Source organism: Rattus norvegicus, chromosome 9 (genome assembly GCF_036323735.1).
Source record: "Rattus norvegicus strain BN/NHsdMcwi chromosome 9, GRCr8, whole genome shotgun sequence".
Taxonomy (NCBI): domain Eukaryota; kingdom Metazoa; phylum Chordata; class Mammalia; order Rodentia; family Muridae; genus Rattus; species Rattus norvegicus.
The window spans coordinates 10073998-10098424 of NC_086027.1; the positions used below are offsets into that span (position 1 = coordinate 10073998).

General features: G+C 37.6%; 1 protein-coding gene and 1 pseudogene across 4 annotated transcripts in view; one reads left to right on the top strand and one right to left on the bottom strand.

Annotated features, from left to right (window-relative positions):
- The first annotated feature begins 11260 nt into the window (after positions 1-11260).
- The window catches only part of Adgre4 (adhesion G protein-coupled receptor E4), a 155089-nt gene continuing 141922 nt past the window's right edge, over positions 11261-24427 (top strand). For 2 of the 4 annotated variants that reach the window (XM_063267566.1, XM_039084035.2), the window contains exons 1-2: positions 11261-11410; positions 13510-13600. In XM_063267566.1, coding sequence (XP_063123636.1) covers positions 13552-13600 — 49 coding nt within the window. In that variant the 5' untranslated portion in view covers positions 11261-11410; positions 13510-13551. The remainder of the gene's footprint in view (positions 11411-13509; positions 13601-24427) is intronic. The other 2 variants (XM_063267567.1, NM_001007558.2) reach the window with 2 other exon arrangements.
- Positions 18121-18904, bottom strand: LOC108351876 (60S ribosomal protein L7 pseudogene; annotated as a pseudogene).

Below are 24427 nucleotides of genomic sequence, written 5' to 3' on the forward strand. Positions count from 1 at the left end.
CTTGGGACCTCAGTAGGACTGACATATAATCATCATGACTCTGCTATATGATTCATGACTATGCTATACAATTAGAAAGACTATAACTCAATATACCATGGAAATATATAACTATCCATGTTAATGCTTTGCAGAAATTTCATAGTAGCTATATTCTACCTGGGTACACAACCATAGATGGGTACAGCATGAAATGTAAAATGTACCATTTACATCAGATAAAAAAATCTCAGTTATAATATTTTTAAGAAAATGAGCACAAGTCATAATGATATTTAATAAAACAAATCAGAGTTAGAGAAAATATCAGTTGCTTATTTTGTAAATAATAGATTTATATAGCCACCTGAAGAAATACACACACACACACACACACACACACACACACACACATATACAAACATAGAGAGAATGGATAGAAAGAAATATACATGAATATAGTGAATATAGTAAAGACAGATGACATTTCAAATTATTTTTATAATCTAATAAATATTTACAATATTTAAATTCCAATTAATTTATTTAATATTATTTAAAATATTTTTAAATTTAAATTTTAATTTATTTAAAATATGTTAATAATTTAAAATATAACTTCAGAATTATTACATTTTTAATTAATAAACTAATTTTCTTTCAAAGAAATAAATATTAATATTTAAAGTCAAACAGTGAGGAAAAAAATCAATCTTGGGGAAGCAATTATAGCTATTTTGTCAAATGTTGATGGCATGATTAATAATCTTTTTACTGTCAATATAAAAACATAATTTTAGGACATTTACTTTGTGTACATCAAGTGGGAACCATGAGAGGTGATAGATTATTCATTTTCTTAACTCTAGCACCCATTTCAATGTGTTTATCAAAATATCCTCCATTATGACAATAGAAGCTTTATTCTTAATAGTCAGAGATTGTTAATAATCCAGGTGTTCCTCAAAGAGTGGATACAGAAAATGTGGTTCATTTACACAATTGAAACAATTAACCTCTTAAAAATGAGGATATTATGAATATTACTGGTAAATGAATGAAACTAAAAAATGTCATCCCGACTGAGTAACCCATACTCAAAATGACAGGCATGGTATGTACTCAGTGATAGTGGTATATTAGACAAAAAGTACAGCGTACTCATAATGAAACCCACAATTCTTAAGTAGTTTAACAAGAATGAAGGCCCAAGTGGGGATGCTTGAAACCTACTTGGAAGGGGAAACAAATTAACCATGAGAGGCAGCAGGAGGAATAGAAAGGAATGGGAGAGGAAAAGAAGGCAGGATCAGTTCTCAAGCTATCAGGACAGAAGACCAGAGTGCCAGGAGAATGAATGGAAATATGTAGCTGCTCTGAATGGGGAGAGGAGAGAACCTCTAGAAAGTACCAGAGACCTGGGATTTGAGTGACTTCCAGGGTCAGTGGGGATGACCTTAGCTGAAATTCCCAATGGTGGGGAGTCTGAAGAGACCACATCCAGTAGATAGACACTGCCCCCAATGTTGGGCAGCCCACCTCAAAAATTTTGACCCAGAATTGTTACTGTCTAAAAGAAATACAGAGACAGAAATGGAGCAGAGATTGAAGGAAAGGACATCAAGTGACCCACTGAACTTGGAATTTATTTCATGGCTGAGTACCAAACCCTGACACTATTACTGAGGGTATGTTTTGATTGCACATAGCAGCCTTGCAAGTCTGGCTGTTCTCTGTGAGGCTCTACCTGCAGCTGACTGAAACAGATGCAGAAACTTACAGCCAATATTGGAATGGAGTTGGGGGAAGCATTAGAAAACTGAAAAGGATAGCAACCTCATAGTATGACCAATATTGCCAATAACCTGGACCCCTGAGAGCTTACAAGAGATTAAACCACCAACCAATCACTGATTAGCATGGGCTGGTTACAGTCCCTGAAACATATGTAGCAGGGCTGCCTTGTCTGTCCGCAGTGGGAGAGGATGTGCCTAATCCTATAGAGACTTGATGTCCCCAGGAAGGGGGAGGCTGTAGCTGGGGTGAGGTAAGGTTCGGTGGGGTGGGTAGCTCTTGCTGGGTAGGAGAACTTCATCTATGAGACAAAGGGCAGGGGCGGGGCAGGATGAATTGAAGAATTCTGGGAGGCAGTAATGGCAGGGGGAACAACTTTGGAATAAAAATTAAAAAGTAATTTGAGTCCTGAGTGCAATGGTGTTTACAATTCCAAACACAAGTGTACTGCCACATTTTAAAGATTAAAATCAAAATGTTTTAGGAGCTAATGTTTTCTATTTATTTATGTGTAAGTGTGTGTGTGTGTGTGTGTGTGTGTGTGTGTGTGTGTGTATGAACGCGCATGCACATTTGTGCTTTTCTGGGAGTGGGAGTGTGCTTTTCTGTGTACTCTAGCAAATGTGGTGTTCAGAGTATGACTGTAGGTGAAAGTCCTTATTACTCTTGTGTTTGCCAGTGCTCACACAAGGCCATGTGGACCATGAGCTCCCAGGAGTTCTCCCATTTGTACATCATCTTACCATAGGAGTACAAATATCGCAAATACAGCCACATGTTTCTGTATTTTACTGGGTCAACAGGATTTATACTCAGAATCCATGTTTGCCTAACAAGCCTTTACCCATTAAGGCATCAAACCAACATCAAACAATAAGCATTTAATGCATTCGTCAGAGGGGTTGTCTCCGCTTTCACACTTCTCCATTTATGTACCATAGCAGGATAGTAGGTTATATTCTGATTGTGAGTTTAGTTTTTAATGGCTGAGCCATCTCTCCAGCCCAACTAGGTTACATTCTGGAACTATAGATCTCCCAATTTATAGTAATTCTTTATTGGGGCATTGTTTCACTGATAATTTCTACTTTGTGTAGTTGATAAACATGTTTAATTTGCAATCTTTCCATGTATTTACTTATTGTATAAAATATGAGATTTGTCAACAAAGTTGTCTCAGCTTATGTACCTGGACATCTAGCTATCCTTCAAATTTATTATATCTCTCTCTATATTTCACACAAAAGTTGTTTAGAGCTAATCACACAGGTCCCTTAAATCATAAACATCATTGCAACATTTATCAGCCCAATTGCAGGTGATGCTTTAGAAGTGTGAACCCAGAGTCTGTTTTCCCTGTCCTATTTATTGGATTCATCTAACAACCACCTTAGTTATTAACAATTTTATGTAGATGTCATAAGCTATAAAGGCATGTTGCAAGTATATAGCAGACTCTTATGAATTGCATCATAGATGTACTCCATATCTGTGTAGAACACCATAATTTTAAATCCAATAATAATGGACAGACTTAGAAATAAACAGGCATTAATTCATCCTACAAATATTTTATATCAACTGAACATGGAGTCTTTGGAATTAAACATTGTACATGTATTATTGACTTTTCTCTTGCTGATAAGTTACCTTACCAGAAGGAACTTAACAGCAAGAAAAGTTTAGTTTTAGTTTACAGTTGGAGAGGAATAGAGCCCACTGTGCTAGAGTAGACATGATACCCCAGAAGCTATCTGGTCACAATTTATACATACACAGGGAAAATAAAGAAGACAATAGGTGCAGCCAAGCATCAAAGCCAACTCAGGTGATATATTTTCTACAACAAGGCCTTCACTTCCTGAAGTTTCTGTATCATTACAAACAGTACCAGAAACTGGGAGAAAATGTTCAAAGGCATGAAATCATAAGAACATTTCTCCTGCAAACTAGCATAGTATGTTTGGACATTCTTAAAATAAAGGTTTCATTCCAGTGGGGGGGTGTACTGGCTGGTTTTGTGTGTCAACTTGACACAAGCTGAAGTTATCACAGAAAGGAGCTTCAGTTGAGGAAATGCCTCCCTGAGACCCATCTGTGAGGCATTTTCTCAACTAGTGATCAAGGCGGAGGCATCCATTGTGGGTGGTGCTGTCCCTGGGCTGGTGGTCTTGGGTTCTATAAGACAGCAAGCTGATCAAGCCAGGGAAAGCGAACCAGTAAGAAACATTCCCCCATGACCTCTGCATCAGCTCCTATTTCCTGATCTACTTGAGTTCCAGTCCTGACTTCCTTTGGTCAAGAAACAGCAATGTGGAATAAGCTGAATAAACCCTTTCCTCCCCAACTTGCTTTTTGGTCATGATGTTTATGCAGGAATAAAAACTCTGACTAAGACAGGTGGTATAGATAGGAAATAAAATAAATATATCATTGAACATTTGAATGTTTGAATTGGCATTTTATACCTCTCAATACACTAAGTTGTCTTTCTTGGGCATTAATATGTTTATAGAGTTATACATTCCCTTTCCTATTGTCTTCCTTCCTTCCTTGCTTTCTTCCTTCCTATCTTTCAAATTTCTTCCTCTCTTCTTGCTTTTTTTTAATTGCTCCATACTCATAGAGGTATATATTAAATACATATATTATACTCTTTAAGATATTATGTCCTCTGTGGTAGTTTGAATATGTTTGGCACAGACAGTGACACTCTTAGGAGGTGTGGCCTTGTTGGAAAAAGTGTCACTGTCAGGGTAGACCATATAACCCTCCACTTAACCATGTAGGAATTGGTCTTCTACTCTTTGCCTACACAGCAAGGTGTAGACCTCTCAGGTTCTCCCAAATCATGCCTGCCTGGATGCTACTATACTCTTGACTTGATTATGGAATGAACTTCTGAACCTGTGAGCCAGCCTCAAACAAATGTGGTCCTTTTGAAGAGATTCCTGACACAGTGTCTTTTCACAGCAGTAAAAAGGTAAGACACAGGGAAACATTATGAAATGAATGCAGCTATGGTCTTTGTTTATATGTAGATTCAAGTTGGCATCAAAGAGATAGGAAAGTAATCAGTTTGTCAGTTCTATTTATATCTTTGCTTTAATTGCTAAAATATGTTAAGTCCAAAAATTTACTGTGTTATTTTCATGTCTTTATTCATTCTAAGTTATAAATGTTCAACCACCCATCCACCATTCATCATCATCATCTTCTTCTTCTCCCTTCTCCTCCTCCTCCTCCTCCTCCTTTCCCACCTCCCCCTCCCTCACCTCTCCTTGAAATTGTGCTTCAGTTCCTAACAATATATCATTTATTATTCTTTGAATCTGAGAAAATGCTTCTGTGGCATTCATATGATTACTTAATACATAAAACACACAATCATACCTCAAAAAGCTTAGCATCAGTAGAATCAGTTATGTTAGTATAAATGAAGTATATGAATAGACTTTTCTAAAGAGAAATAACAAAATATTGCCTTAAATAAATGAAAATAAGTTCAAGACAATATGTTATCATAGAAATTGGAGCAAAAATGGCAAAATCCTTTTTATCTCAGTCTAGTTAGAATTGCAATTTTATAAAAATTGAAAATGTTGTTGAGAATGTGGACCAAAAGAGATTCAATTTTAATTTCATTGGGAAGTTAAGTATTTTGTCACTAAAAACCAGTGATTCCTCTTTCTATTCTTCTGTTTCCTCCTTTTAGTGGTGAGAATGTATACCAGAATCTGTAGGGTTCCCATTTAGCATGGGCATTATCACCAAGCTACATTAACTGTTTTAATTACTTATTACTGCTTATTCATACCAGTGTTTTCTTACTAGCATTATACATACATCTGCAGCTTCTCATGAGAATTTAATTTCACATAAAAAAGTGAAAAAAAGACATATTTTGTGCTACATTCTTGTAAATAAAACCTGAAAGGACAATACAGAGCCAAATTCATGGCACGGAGACATTTTGTAAGAATGATCAGAGGCATGTGACTGTGTTTAAGTACAAGCACATGTGTAAAAAGTCCATTGCTTGAAACTATGAGAATTTAGAATCTTATCAAGGGTACTTTCTTCTTCTGCCATCATTTTCTGTGTGATCAGCACATATGCAGAATGAAAGGTCATTTTTTAAAAACAGGAAGTCAATAGTCACCACAAAATTTATAACGATGACAAATATGAGCTTTTCAAACTGAAAATAGGCAATCTGGCTACAGTTTAACATTTATTATTTGTTATTACAATAAAAATACAAATATAAGAACAAATCATTTAATATATTTAGTTCATAATGTTTATTTCCAGCCATTTTCACAATACCTAAGGAAACTTCAGAAATGTTGAGCAGTCATCCCTTCTTTCTGACTTCTCAAGCCTTCAGTGACTATCAGATGCTGTTCTTTTTCTATACATTTATTGATTTAGATAGTTCATATCAACTGAAAAACTTAGTACTTACAGCGTTCTGTGTCTGTATTAGCTATGTAGTGGGAGCATACTTGTTTATTAGACATCCATACTGAGGCCTCAGCTGCGATTTTGTTAATTGAAAAATGACTCATATTCATCATAAGTTTATCAAGGTAGCTAAACTGGGCATACAACTCTAAGCATACAGTTATATCTGTGTCTTTTCTGAAATGGGATTCTAAGCATGTATGAACATACTGGCTTTTTGTTTGTGTGTTTAGTTGTTCTTTTTATACCCAGCCACTTTGCTGAAGTTATTTATCAGCTTTAGTAGTTCTCTGGTGGAACTTTTGGGATCACTTAAATAAACTATCATATCATCTGCAAATAGTGATACTTTGACTTCTTCTTTTCCGATCTGTATCCCCTTGACCTCCTTTTGTTGTCTGATTGCTCTGGCTAGAACTTCAAGAACTATATTGAATAAGTAGGGAGAGAGTGGGCAGCCTTGTCTAGTCCCTGATTTTAGTGGGATTGCTTCAAGTTTCTCTCCATTTACTTTAATGTTAGCAACTGGTTTGCTGTATATGGCTTTTACTATGTTTAGGTATGGGCCTTGAATTCCTATTCTTTCCAGGACTTTTATCATGAAGGGGTGTTGAATTTTGTCAAATGATTTCTCAGCATCTAATGAAATGATCATGTGGTTTTGTTCTTTCAGTTTGTTTATATAATGGATCACGTTGATGGTTTTTTAAATTCCCTATGAGGCTTAAGAACTTAACAGAAACAATCTTACTTGCAAGGTAATTACTTCGCTGTTTGAACTCCACACTGCCCCCACCCCTATTCTCTGCTATTTATCTTCTCCACTGGACTTTTTCAAAACAATCTTCATTTACACCAAAGTGCACAACATGCTTTCTTCTTCAATAACATTACAGTTTCCTGTGGATGGATGGATCCATATGTTATTATTCACTGAGTTTATACATTGTGACATTGAGCCATGTTGCAATGAAATTGCTGTGCATAACTTTGGTTGAACATATATTAATAGTTTTCTGGGGTGAATAATCAAGTATGAAAAGGTAATCTTTAATGTCAGTTTGTGCTGCATGAAGCACTTTATTAATAATGTAAAAAATGGAGGACAATACAGAGTCAAATTCATGGCATGGAGACATTTTGTAAGAATGATCAGAGGCATGTGACTGTGTTTAAGTACAAGCACATGTGTAAAAAGTCCATTGCTTGAATCTATGAGAATTTAGAGTCTTATCAAAAATCTTGCCTCAAATTCTGTGTCCTGAGCAATAAAGCACATTTCTGTGAAGCACTGAAAATGACTATTTACCTTTAGTGTAATTTACCATTACAGAACACAGATTATGTTGGATTAACTCTTTTCCTTGAGGTATAGAAGCAAAGGATCCCAAATGACAAAAACAAACAAACAAAAACAAAAACAAAAACAAAGTCATACTCAACAGCCTTTACTGAACTGTGGTGTTTTGCTGAGGAGAAATTTCTTTTAAAAAATAACCTTTTAAAGGAGGAAGTGGTGTTTTTGTGTTTCTGCTGTGCAACCACACGGTGGTGGGATGATGTTTCCTCCTCTTGAAATGTAGTTTCCTCTTTTGTGAAAGTTGATAAGATTTTATCTTCAGAGTAGGAGAGTAGAATTTGTTCATTTCTCTGCTGTGCGGTTTTTGGAATGTAGACATTCATTTTGTTTTAGAATACATTTTTAATTTTTTTTGAATTTTATAGTGTGTGTAATGTAGTATGTTCTTACTCACCTCCTTTTATTACTGCTCCAATATGTTTTCATATTCTACCCACCCAATACAGCCTCCAATTAGTGCTTATCATACGGTGAAAGCAGGAAAACTTCCAATGAGGATGTACAACCAACCAGTGGTGATAACCCTCCAAAACAAGAGTCTCCTGCAGCAGCTGTCAACAGCAAATGCCTCCTGAGCCCTTCCATGGACCACACTTGTATTTCTATAGGCTAAAAAGCTGCTATCTTTTAAGTATGATATGGCTTTTTTTTGACATATGTAATAGTGAACCCTTGGTTACCTGGAGAACTAGGTTTTCATTTTGGCATACTATATGAAGAAATGGATGGCCCTCCAAAAGCATTTAATTAGAAGTATCTAATTAATACATTATATATTGATTTAGTTATGTACAGGGGCAGAAAATTTGCTAATGATGGTGAAGGGCTCAGTTTTTTTTAATGCAGTATTGTATCTGATTACAGCTAGACTTATTTATTTCTGCATGAACTATAAACTTGGCCATCACTCTTGTGTTCAAATTCTAAAAGATAGACACAATTGAGTAAGCCTATTTGTTATCATCCAATGCAGAAAAACTGTGTAGAATACATGTCTTCAAATTACTGCCTTGGAGATTATTAGTTGTCATGTGGAAAAATGAATTTTTCAATCAATCATGTTAGAAGAGAATGTCAAATAGTACAATGCTTGACAGCATATATGCCAAGATTAATCAGTCTGAGATACATTTCTGAAAATTTCCTGTCATTTCTCAATATAGGCAGCAAAATCAGTCTCTACATATGCTGGCAAATTAATGGATAGTACAGAATGATCTACCAACTAGGCTTTATTGGTTGTGAATACAAATAAAATGGTGTAACTGACAGGGAATATCATTACACTGTATTAAATCATATTACATATTTCCTCACAATGTAAAGTCACTATATTTGTCAACCCAATAGCTTTCTATTATCTGCATGTATCTATCTATCTATCTATCTATCTATCTATCTATCTATCTATCTATCTATCTATCCATCTATTTATCTATCATCTATCTATCTATTTGTCATCTATCTATCATCTCTCTCTCTCTCTCTCTCTCTTTCTCTCTCTCTCTCTACCTACCTACCTACCTACCTATCTAGTATCTGTCATTTTTGTAACATTTGTGTACCTATATGGCATTGAAATAGAAAGAGAATATTTGGGAAAAGGGATGTTATCAAAACAGCATGAATGGTACAGCAATAGTGTGGGGGTTTGGTGTCTGCAGAAAAAAAAATGGATCCCTAGGTGGGGTGGTCTCTGGATGGCCTTTTTTCTGTCTCTGTTACACTTTTTGTTGCTGTCTTCCTGCTAGACAGTAACATTTCTGGGATAAAAATTTTGAGATGCATGGGTGGCCGCATCCCTCTACTGGGGGCTGTGCCTATCTATTGGAGATGGTCTCTATGGGTTGTACCTCCCCTTTGTTTGTTATTTAGGCTAAAGTCATCACAATTGGCTCCTGGAAGCATTTCACTTCCCTGGAGTCTGATACTCCCAGTTCCCCATCCTCCTCTGATACATGTTTCTGTTCAATTTCCTGATATTCTTTTATTGTCTCATGTCCTTTCTAATACATGTTCCTGCCCATACTCCCTCTCCATCCCAGGTCCCTTCCTCCCTGTAGCTCCTGTGATTAGGGTTGGTGGAGGGTTAACCAAAAGGGGGTATCATTTGAAATGTAAATGAATAAATTGATTAATAAAAACTTCAAAAAACAAAACAAGGCATGAATGGAAGTGAGAAAAAGAGTAAAGGTTCATAAATATGAAAAAAAAAAGAAAAAAGGAGCACATACAAGCCATTGCTATAGTTTTCTACCATGAACATATACAAAACTATAATATTTCACTTAAATCATCATATTGTGTTGCCTATACCTTTTTTTATGATAAGACAACCTTGCCTGTTCTAGAGTGATCATTTTAATGTGTTTATAGGCAGATTTTTGGTAATCAAAATGATTATATTTAACAGGATTATCCTTATATCTCTGGTTGACAATAGCTTGGAAACCAAAATAAAGGAATTTGATAGCAAGCTTTGATTCTCTTTCATATGACCACCAAGTTATAGGGTTTTTAAACCCTATAAACTCTTGTTTAATGTGCAAAAGCCAACCACCTGCCCAAGTTTTATGTCTATCTCTGAATAAAAATACCCAAAGACAGAAATATATGTATCCTTTGGTGCAGACACATCTGGGATGAAACACTGAGCACTAATCACACACAATGCTTAGAATTTTAATATTTTATGTTGATTATGAACATTTCTTTGCTTTATTCAGAAGATTTTATTGCAATAACCTTAACTAAGACAGGAGAAAATGTTTATACTTTTGGATTAGTATGTGGAGTATCTTAGTACGAATAATGGATTAAATTTTAAAGCTGTCTCATGGCAATTGTTTGAAGACATCATTACATTGACTTTTTTACTTACTAAAAGAAGTGGAGCGTGGGAAATGAAAATGTCAACTTGAAGACAAATAATGCTATTTTATTTTATTTCTGCCTGTGACTAAAGTCAAATTGCAAGATATGGATTTTAGCTTGCTAGAAAAAAAACTACTATATTCTGAAGTATAGTAGAATTTAACAAGAGTCTTCTAACATAATCACAACAAGATATAAGAACATCATTCTAAAGACAAGTCAAATGATTTCCTGGCACAGTAGATCCATATGAGTGGTTGTCTGGGGCTTTTTTATTGTTCAGGAATAAGTAGAAATATGTCAGAATTTTCGAAAAAGTGGTGAATTGTTAAATGTCCCATAAGGACTGCAGTGAGACAAAGACATATTGTTAATTTTCATCCTCCTCTCTTTAAATTTCATTGGAAAACATTTAATTATAATCACCAACACATTAAGTATAGATTAATGTCTTCTGCAGTAGGATTTCTCTTCTATATTCCTAGGTGATATATTGCTTATATTTACTGTAAGAATTAATTGGGAGTTGGAGTTGGGGCTCATTTGAACTTCACTCACTGAACATATCTGAAACCTAGTAGTAAGTCCAACCTTAAAAAAAAAGTGGGAGTCTGTGGAGAATCAAGAATCAATTAAAGTTGGACTTGTAAACTTAGGAGTTTATACCATGCTGCCTGCAGACAACCACCATTTAAAAAGTTGTTTTCTGAAGCATTTCGATATTATACACTCTAGGCACTGCAAGGTTTACTTTACACTAGTGAAAAGAGAACTAATTAGCATTAGGCAAACGTCGCTGCAAAAAGTTCAGTTTTTCATGTGACCAGAAGATTCCTTGAGAAAGAGAGAACAAGATAAGCAGTGATGCACTTCCTCTTTCATTGTTGATGAGAATGTTCCAGACTGGGTAAGAAGCAAAGGCCTATCATCTCTGGAGTAAGTAGCTTTTATATTAACAACTAGCCATAGAAAATAGGGGGAAAAATCACTCATGATTTTGTGTCAACAGAAACTGTTTTGATTGGAAATTCTTCAAGGACATTCTTCTTAACATCCATTTTATCTCTTGAAGGGTGCTGTGTAGAGATTATTCTCTTGAAAGTGCTTGGGTGATGAATTTGCTTACTATATTTTAATTTTTATTCTTATACTAATTTAAAATATTAGCTAGGTTACTTTAATGAAGAGTTGTGAAATATATTTTTATTTATGATATTAAATTATGAAAATTGGGAATATTCTCATTCTCTATTTTCAGTTATACATCTAGCAAGATTCATCCCACATAGGTCCCTAGCAATGTTTTCACACTTTATTGTTTCACAAATTTATAAAGAACACTGTTGTTGATCATGATATGCACAGGGCATTGTTTATGAGGTTGCTGATAGCCACTGTCATTTTCCTTTATGCGATTCTTTTCTCAACTTTATAGTGATGATGCCAGCAGTGAAAACCCTTACTACAATGACTCATTTATGATTAAATCAAGCTGTCCCATTATTTTAATTTAAAAATGGATTTTTCACATAAAGACCTTATATTTTGTTTAAAATGTAAAACAACTGGTGCCATTGGAGTTTCAGTTATTTTAAATTCCCAGTCATGAATTTTAAAAAGCAATTGATATTGTAAGATTTGTAGGTTATTTCCAGAAACATTTTATGTAAATAGAATCACAATGTGTTACCAAACATCTGACATCGAGTCTTTTGCTCTATCTATGCATAACTCACAAACAGACAAAAAGAAACTCTCCTAATGCTGGCAGTGTGGAGCTTTGGAACATTTTAATCCTACAGGTTGGACTGATAGATTTAAAAAAAAACCCAAAAACTATAGTGTTGGGCAAAAGAGCAATTACTACGTTGATCCAGGGATTGAGGACACAGGGAAGTACAATATTAGGCAATCATGTTGTATTACTCTTGTGAACTTTATTAACCAATAGAGGTTTCACTGTTTCAACATTAATAGCAAGTCCTCAGCTTTCAGCTTTAATGAATGATAACAACAAAAAGAAGCAGATACAACCTCTGAGTCATATACTACCTGCAGGTTCTTTGGTCTTATGAAGACTTACTAAGAAGCTTAACAGGAGTTATGGTTATAGCCTTCCAAATCATAGGCTCAGGGTTTGACAAGTATTTGAAACTCATATAGTGGCTAGGGACTGCAGTAGCTAATCTTGATCTTTTCATAAATTTCATCACCTACATTGCCTCTGCTTCTGGCTTATGATAATCTTCTTCCCTTCATTCCCTCAGTTGCTGCCTCTGCATTCTCTTCTGTTCATTGCTACCTCTTGCAATCATAACAATGACAAACAGGAAAAGTGGGCAAAGACATTTGTGATGTAGCTCAATTCCTATAATCTGTGCCATTATCAGAGTGCTATGTCTTCAGTTCCAGACTGTACACATTTTGGAAAGAAGAAATTGTAAAATTCAGGACTAAAAATAGAATGTTGACTGTGAGTCCTGAGGTGGAACAATTAGAGAAATGAAATGGTCTTTAAGAAGTTTAACTTGCAGACATTTCAGACACTAAACAAGACAGTTTTGGCATGATACAGAGACTAAAATTAATTATAATACATTGCACATTCCCGGGTACCTACAAAAATAGCTAAAACACAATGGTCCTTGAATCAATAGCTTCTCTTTGTTTCACATTGTTTAAGAATGTGATTTTACATATGATTATGATGCCTATCACCAGATGAATGGTGATTGTTACTGGAATATTGAAAAGCATAATGACAGTCTTGCTGTTTGTTGCCTATATGTGAGCTGCATTTAAACGGTCAGCAGGGTTTAGTTCCATTGCATATCAATTCCTGGTTGTATATCGAGGAGTAGGCATGTATGCTCGAGTGAAGGTTATGCTAGTTACCTTTATTAAGTGTTTTCTTTGAGATAGATTATCATATGCTGTTATTGATGGAAAGAGGCAGATGTGTTTTGTGCATTATTTATCTGTATTTTCATTTTATTGAACACCAATAGGTCTTTTTATTTGTTCATTCATTTCAGGAACACTCAACCAGCCCCACTGAAGAAATTCCCAGAACACTGATGGTGGCAACTGGAGATATGGGAAGCCGGTGCCTGCCACAAGCACCAGGTAAGAGAAACAGGGCTCTCTCATCTTCCAGTGTCTTTGCTATTGTAGCATTTCGTTCCCAAAGCTGTGAGATTCTATAGAAACAATTTCATGTGACTGTGCTATTAAGTATGTGCAGGTCATGTTTTGGATTGAGATTCTTTGTGCAGTACCTACAGGTACCAGACAAAATAGAAACTACAGTGAACAAAGCCAAAGCAAAATTTCATCAAAAACTTAAATTTTACACAGCAAAGTAAATTGTCACATGATTTAATAGATTTATGTGAAAATATGAAGCCATAACATTTTCTTACTAAAAGATAAGCCAACAGCAATAACGAAAAAAAACTTCGGTGTTGAATTAATAAACTATGAAAACAGTTCTTGGCCCTGACATAAACCATTGAGATAAAAAAAAAAAAAAACACGATAAATTGCACACCCTATTTTTTAATGTATTTCTCTGTATCTTCCTTGTCTACTCAATTCTGACACTTCATTATCTCTCACTGACCCACTAATGACGTTTTTGTCTTATACAAAGTGACTGAAGATATCAGTGATGCTATCGTGAATGCACTTTTCATTAATTAATTTATTCCATCTACATCTTAATCACAGCTGCTTACCTCTTCTCCAATTTCTACTCCCACATTCCCCTCTTCAGTTTCACCTTCCCTTTATTCTAATAGAACAATAGGCTCTCCAACCTGTCCTGGCTCATTAAATTGTAGCAGGAATAAGTGCACCCTCTTCCACTGAGGCTGGACAAAGCAGCTCGGCGAGGGGGAAAGCAACCAAAAGCAGGCAATTGGGTCAGACACATCCCCTGATGTAATTTTTAAATTCACAGGAAGACTAACTTACATGTCTACTATGTATATGTAGGGGTTCTAGGTCCATCTGAGACATGCACTTTGGTCGGTTGTTTAATCTCTGTGAGCTCCTACTGGCACAGGTTAGTTTACTCTGTAGGTCTTCTTGTGATGTCCTTTACACCTCTGATCCCCTCAATGATTCTCCCCACTCTTCAACAAGATTCCTCAAGCTCCTCCTCATTTTATTGCTGTGTGTCTTTGCATCTGTTTTCCTCAGATGTTAGACGAAGGCTCTCAAGGACAGTTATGCTAAGGTCCTGTCTGCAAGCATCGCAGAGTATCATTAATTGTTTCAGGGATTAGTTCTGTTCCAAGAGTGGGTCTCAATTTGGGCCAGTGTTTAGTTTGCCTATTACTCAATCTCTGTTCCACCTTGATCCTGGTATATATTATAGTTAGGGCAAATTATGGCTCAAAGTGTTGTGGGTGAGTTTGTGTGCCCCTTTGTATCCTGGAAGTCATGCCTGTGTATAGAATGTGGCCACTTATACTATCATATGCCCCAGTGCTAGGAGGGTCAGCATGGTAACCCACACAGCCACTGAGGAGCTTTCTTGAACCAAGTCTCCAGATTGTTCCAGAGATGAATCCCCAACAGTTCCTTTTTTTTCTGCCAGACTCATCTCTCCTTCTTCCTAAGCCTGATCACTACCCCCGTTTTCCTTCTCCAAATACTCTCTCACAGAGTTTCTAGTCTCAAACCACTTCAGGTATCAGAATTTTCCTCTCAAAATAAGATTTAAGTATTTTTCATTGGCTCCTAATTGGTACTTAGTTTCCTTTGATCTCTCAATTATAGCATGGTAATTTTGTACTTTAAAACTAATATTCACTTATAAGTGAGTACAGACAATACATGATTTTTGGCATCTGGTTACCTCTCAGAATAATATATATTTTTCCATCTTTATTAACTTGAGTATTTCTTCTTTACATTTTGACTGTTATTCCCCTTCCCGGTTTCAGGTCAACATCCCCCTCCCCTTCTCTACGGGTGTTCCCCTCCCCATCCTCCCCCCCTTGTCGCCCTCCCCACAACAATCTAGTTCACTGGGGGTTCAGTCTTAGCAGGACCCAGGGCTTCCCCTTCCACTGGTGCTCTTACTAGGATATTCATTGCTACCTATGAGGTCAGAGTCCAGGGTCAGTCCATGTATAGTCTTAGGTAGTGGCTTAGTCCCTGGAAGCTCTGGTTGGTTGGCATTGTTGTACATATAGGGTCTCGAGCCCCTTCAAGCTCTTCCAGTTCTTTCTCTGATTCCTTCAACGGTGGTCCCGTCCTCAGTTCAGTGGTTTAATGATGGCATTCACCTATGTAATTGCTGTATTATGGCTGTGTCTCTCAGGAGAGCTATACATCCGGTTCCTGTCAGCCTGCACTTCTTTGCATCATCCATCTTATCTAGTTTGATGGCTATATATGAAAGGGCCACTTATTGGGCAGGCTCTAAATGGGTGTTCCTTCTGCCTCTCTTCTAAACTTTGCCTTTGTATTCCCTCCCAAGCGTATTCTTGTTCCCAATTTAAAGAAGGAGTGAAGCATTCGCATTTTGGCCATCCTTCTTGAATTTCATGTGTTCTGTGCATCTAGGGTAATTCGAGCATTTGGGCTAATAGCCAAATGAGTGCATACCATGTATGTTTTTCTGTGATTGGATTACCTCACTCAGGATGATATTTTCCAGTTCCATCCATTTGCCTATGAATTTCATAAAGTCATTGTTTTTGATGGCTGAGTAATATTCCATTGTGTAGATGTTCCAAATTTTCTGTATCCATTCCTCTGTTGAAGGGCATCTGGGTTCTTTCCAGCTTCTGGCTATTATAAATAAGGCTGCTATGAACATAGTGGAGCACGTGTCTTTGTTATATGTTGGGGCATCTTTTGGGTATATGCCAAAGAGAGGTATATCTGGGCCCTCAGGTAGTTCAATATCCAATTTTCTGAGGAACTTCCAGACTGATTTCCAGAATGGATATACCAGTCTGCAATCTCACAAACAATGGTGGAGTGTTCTTCTGTCTCCACCTCCTCGACAGGATCTGCTGTCACTGAGTTTTTGATCTTAGCCATTCTCACTGGTGTGAGGTGAAATCTCAGGGTTGTTTTGATTTGCATTTCTTTATGACTAAAGATGTTGAACATTTCTTTAGGTGTTTCTCAGTCATTCGGCATTCCTCAGCTGTGAATTCTTTGTTTAGCTCTGAACCCCATTTTTTTTCATGTTTCTTTTTGTCAGAGCTGGGGACCGAACTCAGGGCCTTGCGCTTGCTAGGCAAGCGCTCTACCACTGAGCTAAATCCCCAACCCCTGAACCCCATTTTTTAATAGGGTTATTTGTCTCCCTGCAGTCTAACTTCTTGAGTTCTTTGTATATTTTGGATATAAGCCCTCTATCAGTTGTAGGATTGGTAAAGATCTTTTCTCAATCTGTTGGTTGCTGTTTTGTCCTAACAACAGTGTCCTTTGCCTTACAGAAGCTATGCAGTTTTATGAGGTCCCATTTGTTGATTCTTGATCTTAGAGCATAAGCCATTGTTGTTTTGTTCAGGAAATTTTCTGCAGTGCCCATGTGTTCGAGATGCTTCACCACTTTTTTTTTTCTTTTTTCTTTTTTTTTTTTTTCTTTTTTTTTTTCCGGAGCTGGGGACCAAACCCAGGGCCTTGCGCTCGCTAGGCAAGCGCTCTACCGCTGAGCTAAATCCCCAACCCCCACTTTTTCTTCTATTAGTTTGAGTGTATCTGGTTTGATGTGGAGGTGCTTGATCCACTTGGACTCAAGCTTTGTACAGGGTGATAAGCATGGATCGATCTGCATTCTTCTACATGCTGACCTCCAGTTGAACCAGCACCATTTCCTGAAAATGCTTTCTTTCTTCTATTGGATGGTTTTGGCTCCTTTGTCAAAAATCAAGTGACCATAGGTGTGTGGGTTCATTTCTGGGTCTTCAATTCTATTCCACTGGTCTATATGTCTGTCTCTGCTCCAATACCATGCAGTTTTTATCACTATTGCTCTGTAATACTATTTTAGTTCAGGGATAGTGTTTCCCCTGGTAGTCCTTTTATTGTTGAGGATAGTTTTAACTATTCTGAGTTTTTGCTATTCCAGATGAATTTGGAAACTGTTCTGTCTATCTCTCTGAAGAACTGGATTGCTATTTTGATGGGGATTGCATTGAATCTGTAGATAGCTTTTGGCAAAATGGCCATTTTTACTGTATTAATCCTGCCAATCCAAGAGCATGGGAGATCTTTCCATCTTCTGAGATCTTCTTCAATTTCTTTCTTCAGAGGCTTGAAGTTCTTATCATACAGATCTTTCACTTGCTTGGTTAAAGTCATACCGAGGTATTGTATATTATTTGGGACTATTATGAAGGATGTCATTTCCCTAATTTCTTTCTCGACTTGTTTCTCTTTTGTGTAGAGGAAGGCTACCGACATATTTGAGCTAATTTTATACCCAGCCACTTTGCTGAAGGTGTTTATCAGGTTTAGTAGTTTTCTGGTGGAACTTTTGGGATCACTTAAATATATTATCATATCATCTGCAAATAGTGATATTTTGACTTCTCCTTTTCTTTTCTTTTTTTTAATTTGCCGAGCTGTGACTGTTTATTAATCGACCAGATTATAAAAATACCACGGGCAATACCTTAGTTCGTCCGTCTAATAAGCCTGTTTATCTGGTCTTCCTGTTGCCAGCATCTCCACCTTCAACAAAGTGAGTTGTCTTTTTCTTCATTCCACCTCATGGGGAAGATAGTTTGAAGGGCCATAGGAAGTTATTTGCTTCCTTAAAGCATTTTCCAACTGTATAGATCCCCTGAATTAGATCCTCCATGCAGATGATGCCAAATTTACCAAGAGATCGAGCAATCAAGGAGTTATCTGTCAAGGCAAGGCGCTTTTTATTGATTTTGCCATAGACTCGCTTGTAGATGAGCTCGTTTACTGACTTCAGGTTGGGGTACCCCCATGCAATGTACGGCTCCACGATCCTCAGCATGTTCACTGAAGCCTTGTTGAGCTTCACAGAAGTGCCATTGAAGATCTGCCAGAGACGAAGCAGCTGCAGCACCTTGCGCACCTTTGGGCTCACTCCATTGATACCTCGGATTCTGATGACAAAGGTCAATTTTGGTTCTGCGGGCCATAGAAGTTCCCAGATCTCCTTGCCATCCTATCCATGCGAATCTCAGTCCGGTACATCTGTCTGTACTCCTTGTGATAGTGCTTTGCCTTCTCATAGATGAGCTTCCTCCTTGCCTTTCACAGTGTCTTCAGGGCAAACTTCTTCCTCAGGTGCTTGACCTTCAACTATGCGAAATTCCTTCGCTTTTTCTTAAGGGTTTCTGGCATGGCAGGAACCTTTTTCTTCTTAAGGGTTCCTGGCACAGCGGCAACCTTCTTTTTCTTCTCTGGTACAGCCTCCATGGTTCCAGCTGGAAAAAGAGAGCTTGACTTCTCCTTTTCTAATCTCTACCCCTTTGATCTTCTTTTGTTGTCTGATTGCTCTGGCTAGAACTTCAAGAACTATATTGAATAAGTAGGGAGAGAGTGGGCAGCCTTGTCTAGTCCCTGATTTCAGTGGGATTGCTTCAGGTTTCTCTCCATTTAGTTTAATGTTAGCAACTGGTTTGCTGTATATGGCTTTTATTATGTTTAGGTATGGGCCTTGAATTCCTATTCTTTCTAGGACTTGTATCATGTAGGGGTGTTGAATTTTGTCAAATGCTTTCTCAGCATCTAATGAAATGACCATGTGGTTCTTATCTTTCACTTTGTTATATAATGAATTATGTTGATGGTTTTCCATATATTAAACCATCCTTGCATGCCTGGGATGAAGCCTACTTGATCATGGTGGATGATTGTTTTGATGTGCTCTTGGATTCGGTTTGCCAGAATGTTATTGAGTATTTTTGCATCGATATTCATAAGTGAAATTGGTCTGAAGTTCTCTTTCTTTGTCGGTCTTTGTGTGGTTTAGGTATAAGAGTAATTGTGCCTTCATAGAAGGAATTTCTTAGCGCTCCATCTGTTTCAATTTTGTGGAATAGTTTGGATAGTATTGGTATGAGATCGTCTATGAAGGTTTGATAGAATTCTGCAGTAAACCCGTCTGGACCTGGGCTCTTTTTGGTTGGGAGACCTTTGATGACTGCTTCTTTTTCTTTAGGATGTATGGATTTGTTTAAAAGGTTTATGTGTTCCTGATTTAACTTTGGTACCTGGTATATGTCTAGGAAATTGTACGTTTCCTGCAGATTTTCAAGTTTTGTTGAATATAGGCTTTTGTAGTAGGACCTGATGATTTTTTTTAATTTCCTCTGATTCTGTAGTTATGTCTCCTTTTTCATTTCTGATTTTGTTAATTTGGAAACACTCTCTGTGTCCTCTCATTAGTCTGCCTAAGGGTTTATCTATCTTGCTGATTTTCTCAAAGAACCAACTTTTGGTTCTGTTGATTCTTTGTATAGTCCTTTTTGTTTCTACTTTGTTGATTTCAGCTCTGAGTTTGATTATTTCCTGCCTTCTACTCCTGCTCGGTGTATTTGCTTCTTTTTGTTCTAAATTTTTGAGGTGTGCTATCAAGCTGCTGATATATGCTCTCTCCTGTTTCTTTCTGCAGGCACTCAGAACTATGAGTTTTCCTTTTAGCACAGCTTTCATTGTGTCCCATAAGTTTGGGTATGTTGTAGCTTCATTTTCATTAAATTCTAAGAAGTCTTTAATTTCTTTCTTTATTTCTTCCTTGACCAGGTTATCATTGAGTAGAGCATTGTTCACCTTCCATGTATTCGTGGGCGTTCTTCCCTTATTGTTGTTGAAGACCAGCTTGAGCCCATGGTGGTCTGATAGGACGCATGGGATTATTTCTATATTTCTTTATCTGTTGAGGCCTGTTTTATGACCAATTATATGGTCAATTTTGGAGAAAGTACCATGAGGTGGTAAGAAGAAGGTATATCTTTTTATTTTAGGATAGAATGTTCTATAAATATCTGTTAAGTCCATTTGGTTCATGACTTCTCTTAGGCTGTCTATGTCTCTGTTTAAGTTCTGTTTCCGTGATCTGTTCATTGATGAGAGTGGGGTATTGAAATCTCCTATTATTATTGTGTGGGATGCAATATGTGCTTTTAGCTTTAGTAAGGTTTCTTTTATGTATGTAGCTGCCCTTGTATTTGGAGCATAGATATTTAGGATTGAGAGTTCATCTTAGTGGATTTTTCGTTTAATGAATATGAAGTGTCCTTCCTTAACTTTTTTGATTAATTTTAGTTGAAAATTGATTTTATCCGATATAAGAATGGCTACTGTAGCTTCCTTCTTCAGACCATTTGCCTGGAAATTGTTTTCCAGCCTTTCAAACTGAGGTAATGTCTGTCTTTGTCTCTAAGGTGTGTTTCCTGTAGGCAGCAGAATGCAGGGTCCTCATTGCATATCCAGTTTGTTAATCTATATCTTTTTTTTTCTTGCTATGAGTGATACTTTATTCTTATCTCATGGAGAAGCCCCCAATCTATATCTTTTTATTGGGAGGTTGAATCCATTGATATTGAGAGATATTAAGGTACATTGATTGTTGCTTTCTGTTATATTCATATTTGGATGTGAGATTATGTTGGTGTGCTTTTCTTTGCTTTGTTTTTTTGCCAAGACGATTAGTTTCTTGCTTTTTCTAGGGTTTAGCTTGCTCCCTTATGTTGGGCTTTACCATTTATTATCCATTGTAGGGCTGGATTTTTAGAAAGAAATCGTGTAAATTTGGTTTTTTCATGGAATATCTTAGTTTCTCCATCTATGTTAATTGGGAGTTTTGTTGGATACAGTAAGATGGGCTGGCATTTGTATTCTCTTAGTGTCTGTATGACATATGTCCAGGATCTTCTGGCTTTCATAGTCTCTGGTGAGAAGTCTTGTGCGATTCTGATAGGTCTGCCTTTATATGTTACTTGACATTTTTCCTTTACTGCTTTTAATATTCTTTCTTTGTTTTGTGCATTTGGTGTTTTGACTATTATATGACAGGAGGAGTTTCTTTTCTGGTCCAATATATTTGGAGTTCTGTAGGCTTCTTGTATGTTTATGGGCATCTCTTTCTTTAGGTTAGGGAAGTTTTCTTCTATGATTTTGTTGATGATATTTACTGGTCCTTTGATCTGGGAATATTCAGTCTCTTTTATACCTATTATCCTTAGGTTTGATTTTCTCATTGTGTCCTGGATTTCCTGTATGTTTTGGACCAGTAGCTTTTTCCATTTTACATTATCTTTGCCAGTTGTGTCTATGATTTCTATGGAATCTTCTGCTCCTGAGATTCTCTCTTCTATCTCCTGTATTCTGTTGGTGATGCGTGCATCTACAGCTCCTTGTCTCTACCTTTGGTTTTCTATATCTAGGGTTGTCTCCCTTTCTGCTTTCTTTATTGCTTCTATTTCCATTTTTATTTCCTTCACCTGTTTGATTGCATTTTCCTGTAATTCTTTCAGGGATTTTTGTGATTTCTCTCTATAGGCTTCTACTTGTTTATTTATGTTTTCCTGTGTTTCTCTAAGGGAGTTCTTTATGTGTTTCCTAAAGTCCTCCATTATCATGATCAAATGTGATTTTAAATCTAGATCTTGCTTTTCTGGTGTGTTTGGATATTCAGTGTTTGTTTTGGTGGGAGAATTGGGCTCTGATGATGCCATGTATTCTTGGTTTCTGTTGCTTGGGTTTCTGTGCTTGCCTCTCGCCATCAGGTTGTCTCTGGTGTAACCTTGTTCTGCTATTTCTGACAGTGGCTAAACAGTCCTATAGGCCTGTGTGTCAGGAGTGCTGTAGACCTGTTTTCCAGTTTTCTTTCAGCCAGTTATGGGAACAGAGTGTTCTACTTTCGGGCATGTCGTCTTTACTGTCTAGTGATTTTCAGCTGTTCCTGTGGGCCTGTGTCCTGAGTCCACCAGGCAGGCAGCTTGGAACAGAAAAGTTGGTCTTACCTGTGGCCCCTCGGCTGAAGTTGCTCCTAGGGTGGCTGCTTTTCAGCTCTCCATGAGGGCAGTAAGTAGCCTTTTTCCAGGGCCCCTGTGCACCAGGGTCCCAGATGGCATTCGGTGTTTTCCTCAGGAGTCAGAAAAGTGGACCGAGTGCAGTCTCTTCTGGCTTCCCAGGTGTGTTTGTCCCTCTGAAATTTTAGCTCTCCCTCCCATGGGATTTGAGTGTAGAGAGCTTTCAATCAGGTTCCTTCAGATCAGGGAGGTGTCTGGACCGCAGGAGACCTGCTGCTTGAGTGCCCCTATCTTCCTCTACCCAGAGGCCCTATACAGTTTCCTCTTGGGCCAGGGATGTGGGCAGTGGTGGGCAGTATTGGTGGTCTCTCCAGGTCTGCAGTCTCAGGAGTGCCCACCTGTTGGGGTGGTGAGCTCTCTCTCCCAAGGAGTTTGGGAGCAAGGATCTGTGGGTCAGGATCAGTGAGGTGGGGCTCCAGCTAAAAACAGGAAGTGTCCAGTCCCAGAGGAATTTTGCCTCTCTGTGTCCTGAATCCACCAGGCAGGTCACTTGGAGTAGAAAAATTGGTCTTACCTGTGGTCCTGAGGCTAAAGTGACTCCTGGGGGGCTGCTTTTGAGCTCTCCATGAGGGTGGCAACCAGGAGGGCCTACGCTGCTTTTTCCCAGGGCCCCAGTGCACCTGGTTCCCAGATGGCATTAGGTGTTTTTCTCTGGAGTCAGAAATGTGGCAGAGTGTAGTCTCTTCTGGCTTCCCAGGTGTGTCTGCCACTCTGAAGGTTTATCTCTCCCTCAGAATAATATTTTCTACTCTATATATTTGCCTTCAAATTTCATGATGCTCTTATATTTTCCTAATTGAAAAAAAAGTATTTACTTAGCATTGAGATTGCCACCTAAACATCTGCTTTTTTGCAATTACAAGTGAAAATCAGTGAAAGAACAACAACTAACTTCATATAAGCTGAATCAGAGAGAAGTGAAAATAAAAATATGAAGTCCAAGAAGAAGGAAAACCTAAATGTGGATGCTTCATTTCTTCTTAGAGGGGAGAACAAAATAGTCATGAGAGGAAATAAAGGGACAAAGAATGGAGCAGGGACTGAAGAAAAGGTCATCCAGGAACTGGCCCACCTGGGAATCCATCCCACATACATCCATCAAACACAGTCACTATTGATGATGCCAAGAAGTACTTGCTGAAAGGAGCCAGATATTGGTATCCCCTGAGAATCTCTGCCAGAGCCCTACTGATACAGACAAGGATGATTGCAGCTAAGCATAGGACTGAACAAGGGGACTCCAAAAGAGGAGTTAAAGAAAAGACTGAAAGACCTGAAGGGTTTGCAATTCCATAGGAAGTATCAAGCAACCAGACCCCATGAGAACTCCGAGGGACTAAAGCACCAATCAATGAGTACACATGGAGGGACCCATGACTCCAGACACATATGTAGCAGAGGATGGTATTGTCCAGCATTCGGCTTCTTGGAATTCTTTTTGGTATCCTTTTTGAAGGGGGATGTAGGTTTTCATTTCTCTTTCATAATTAGCCTTGTTAGCCTTTGTCATGTCATCAAATTTCTCTTTTATTTAGAAGACATTGGATTCCACCTCTCTGAGCACTTCTGGGAGAACTCAGAGAAGTTAACTGAAACATCTGGTGCTTCGTCTTGTGGTCCTTCCGGCACGTTTTCACAAAGAATACATATGAGGATATTTTACCTCTCGGCTTTTTAGGATGTATTTTGCCCAGGTTTAGTTGACTTTCCTATGTGAGGCAGAGTTGCCAGGTACTGTCCCAATTAATGTGCTGCAATAACTATGAGAGATGGAGCCCAGTGCTCTCACTTTTAATAGCTGAATAGTTCTCAATTGTATAAATGTATTTCATTTTCTTTATCCAACCTCCAGTTTAGAGACATCTGGGTTCATTTCTGCTTCTGGCTATTACAAATGAAGATATAA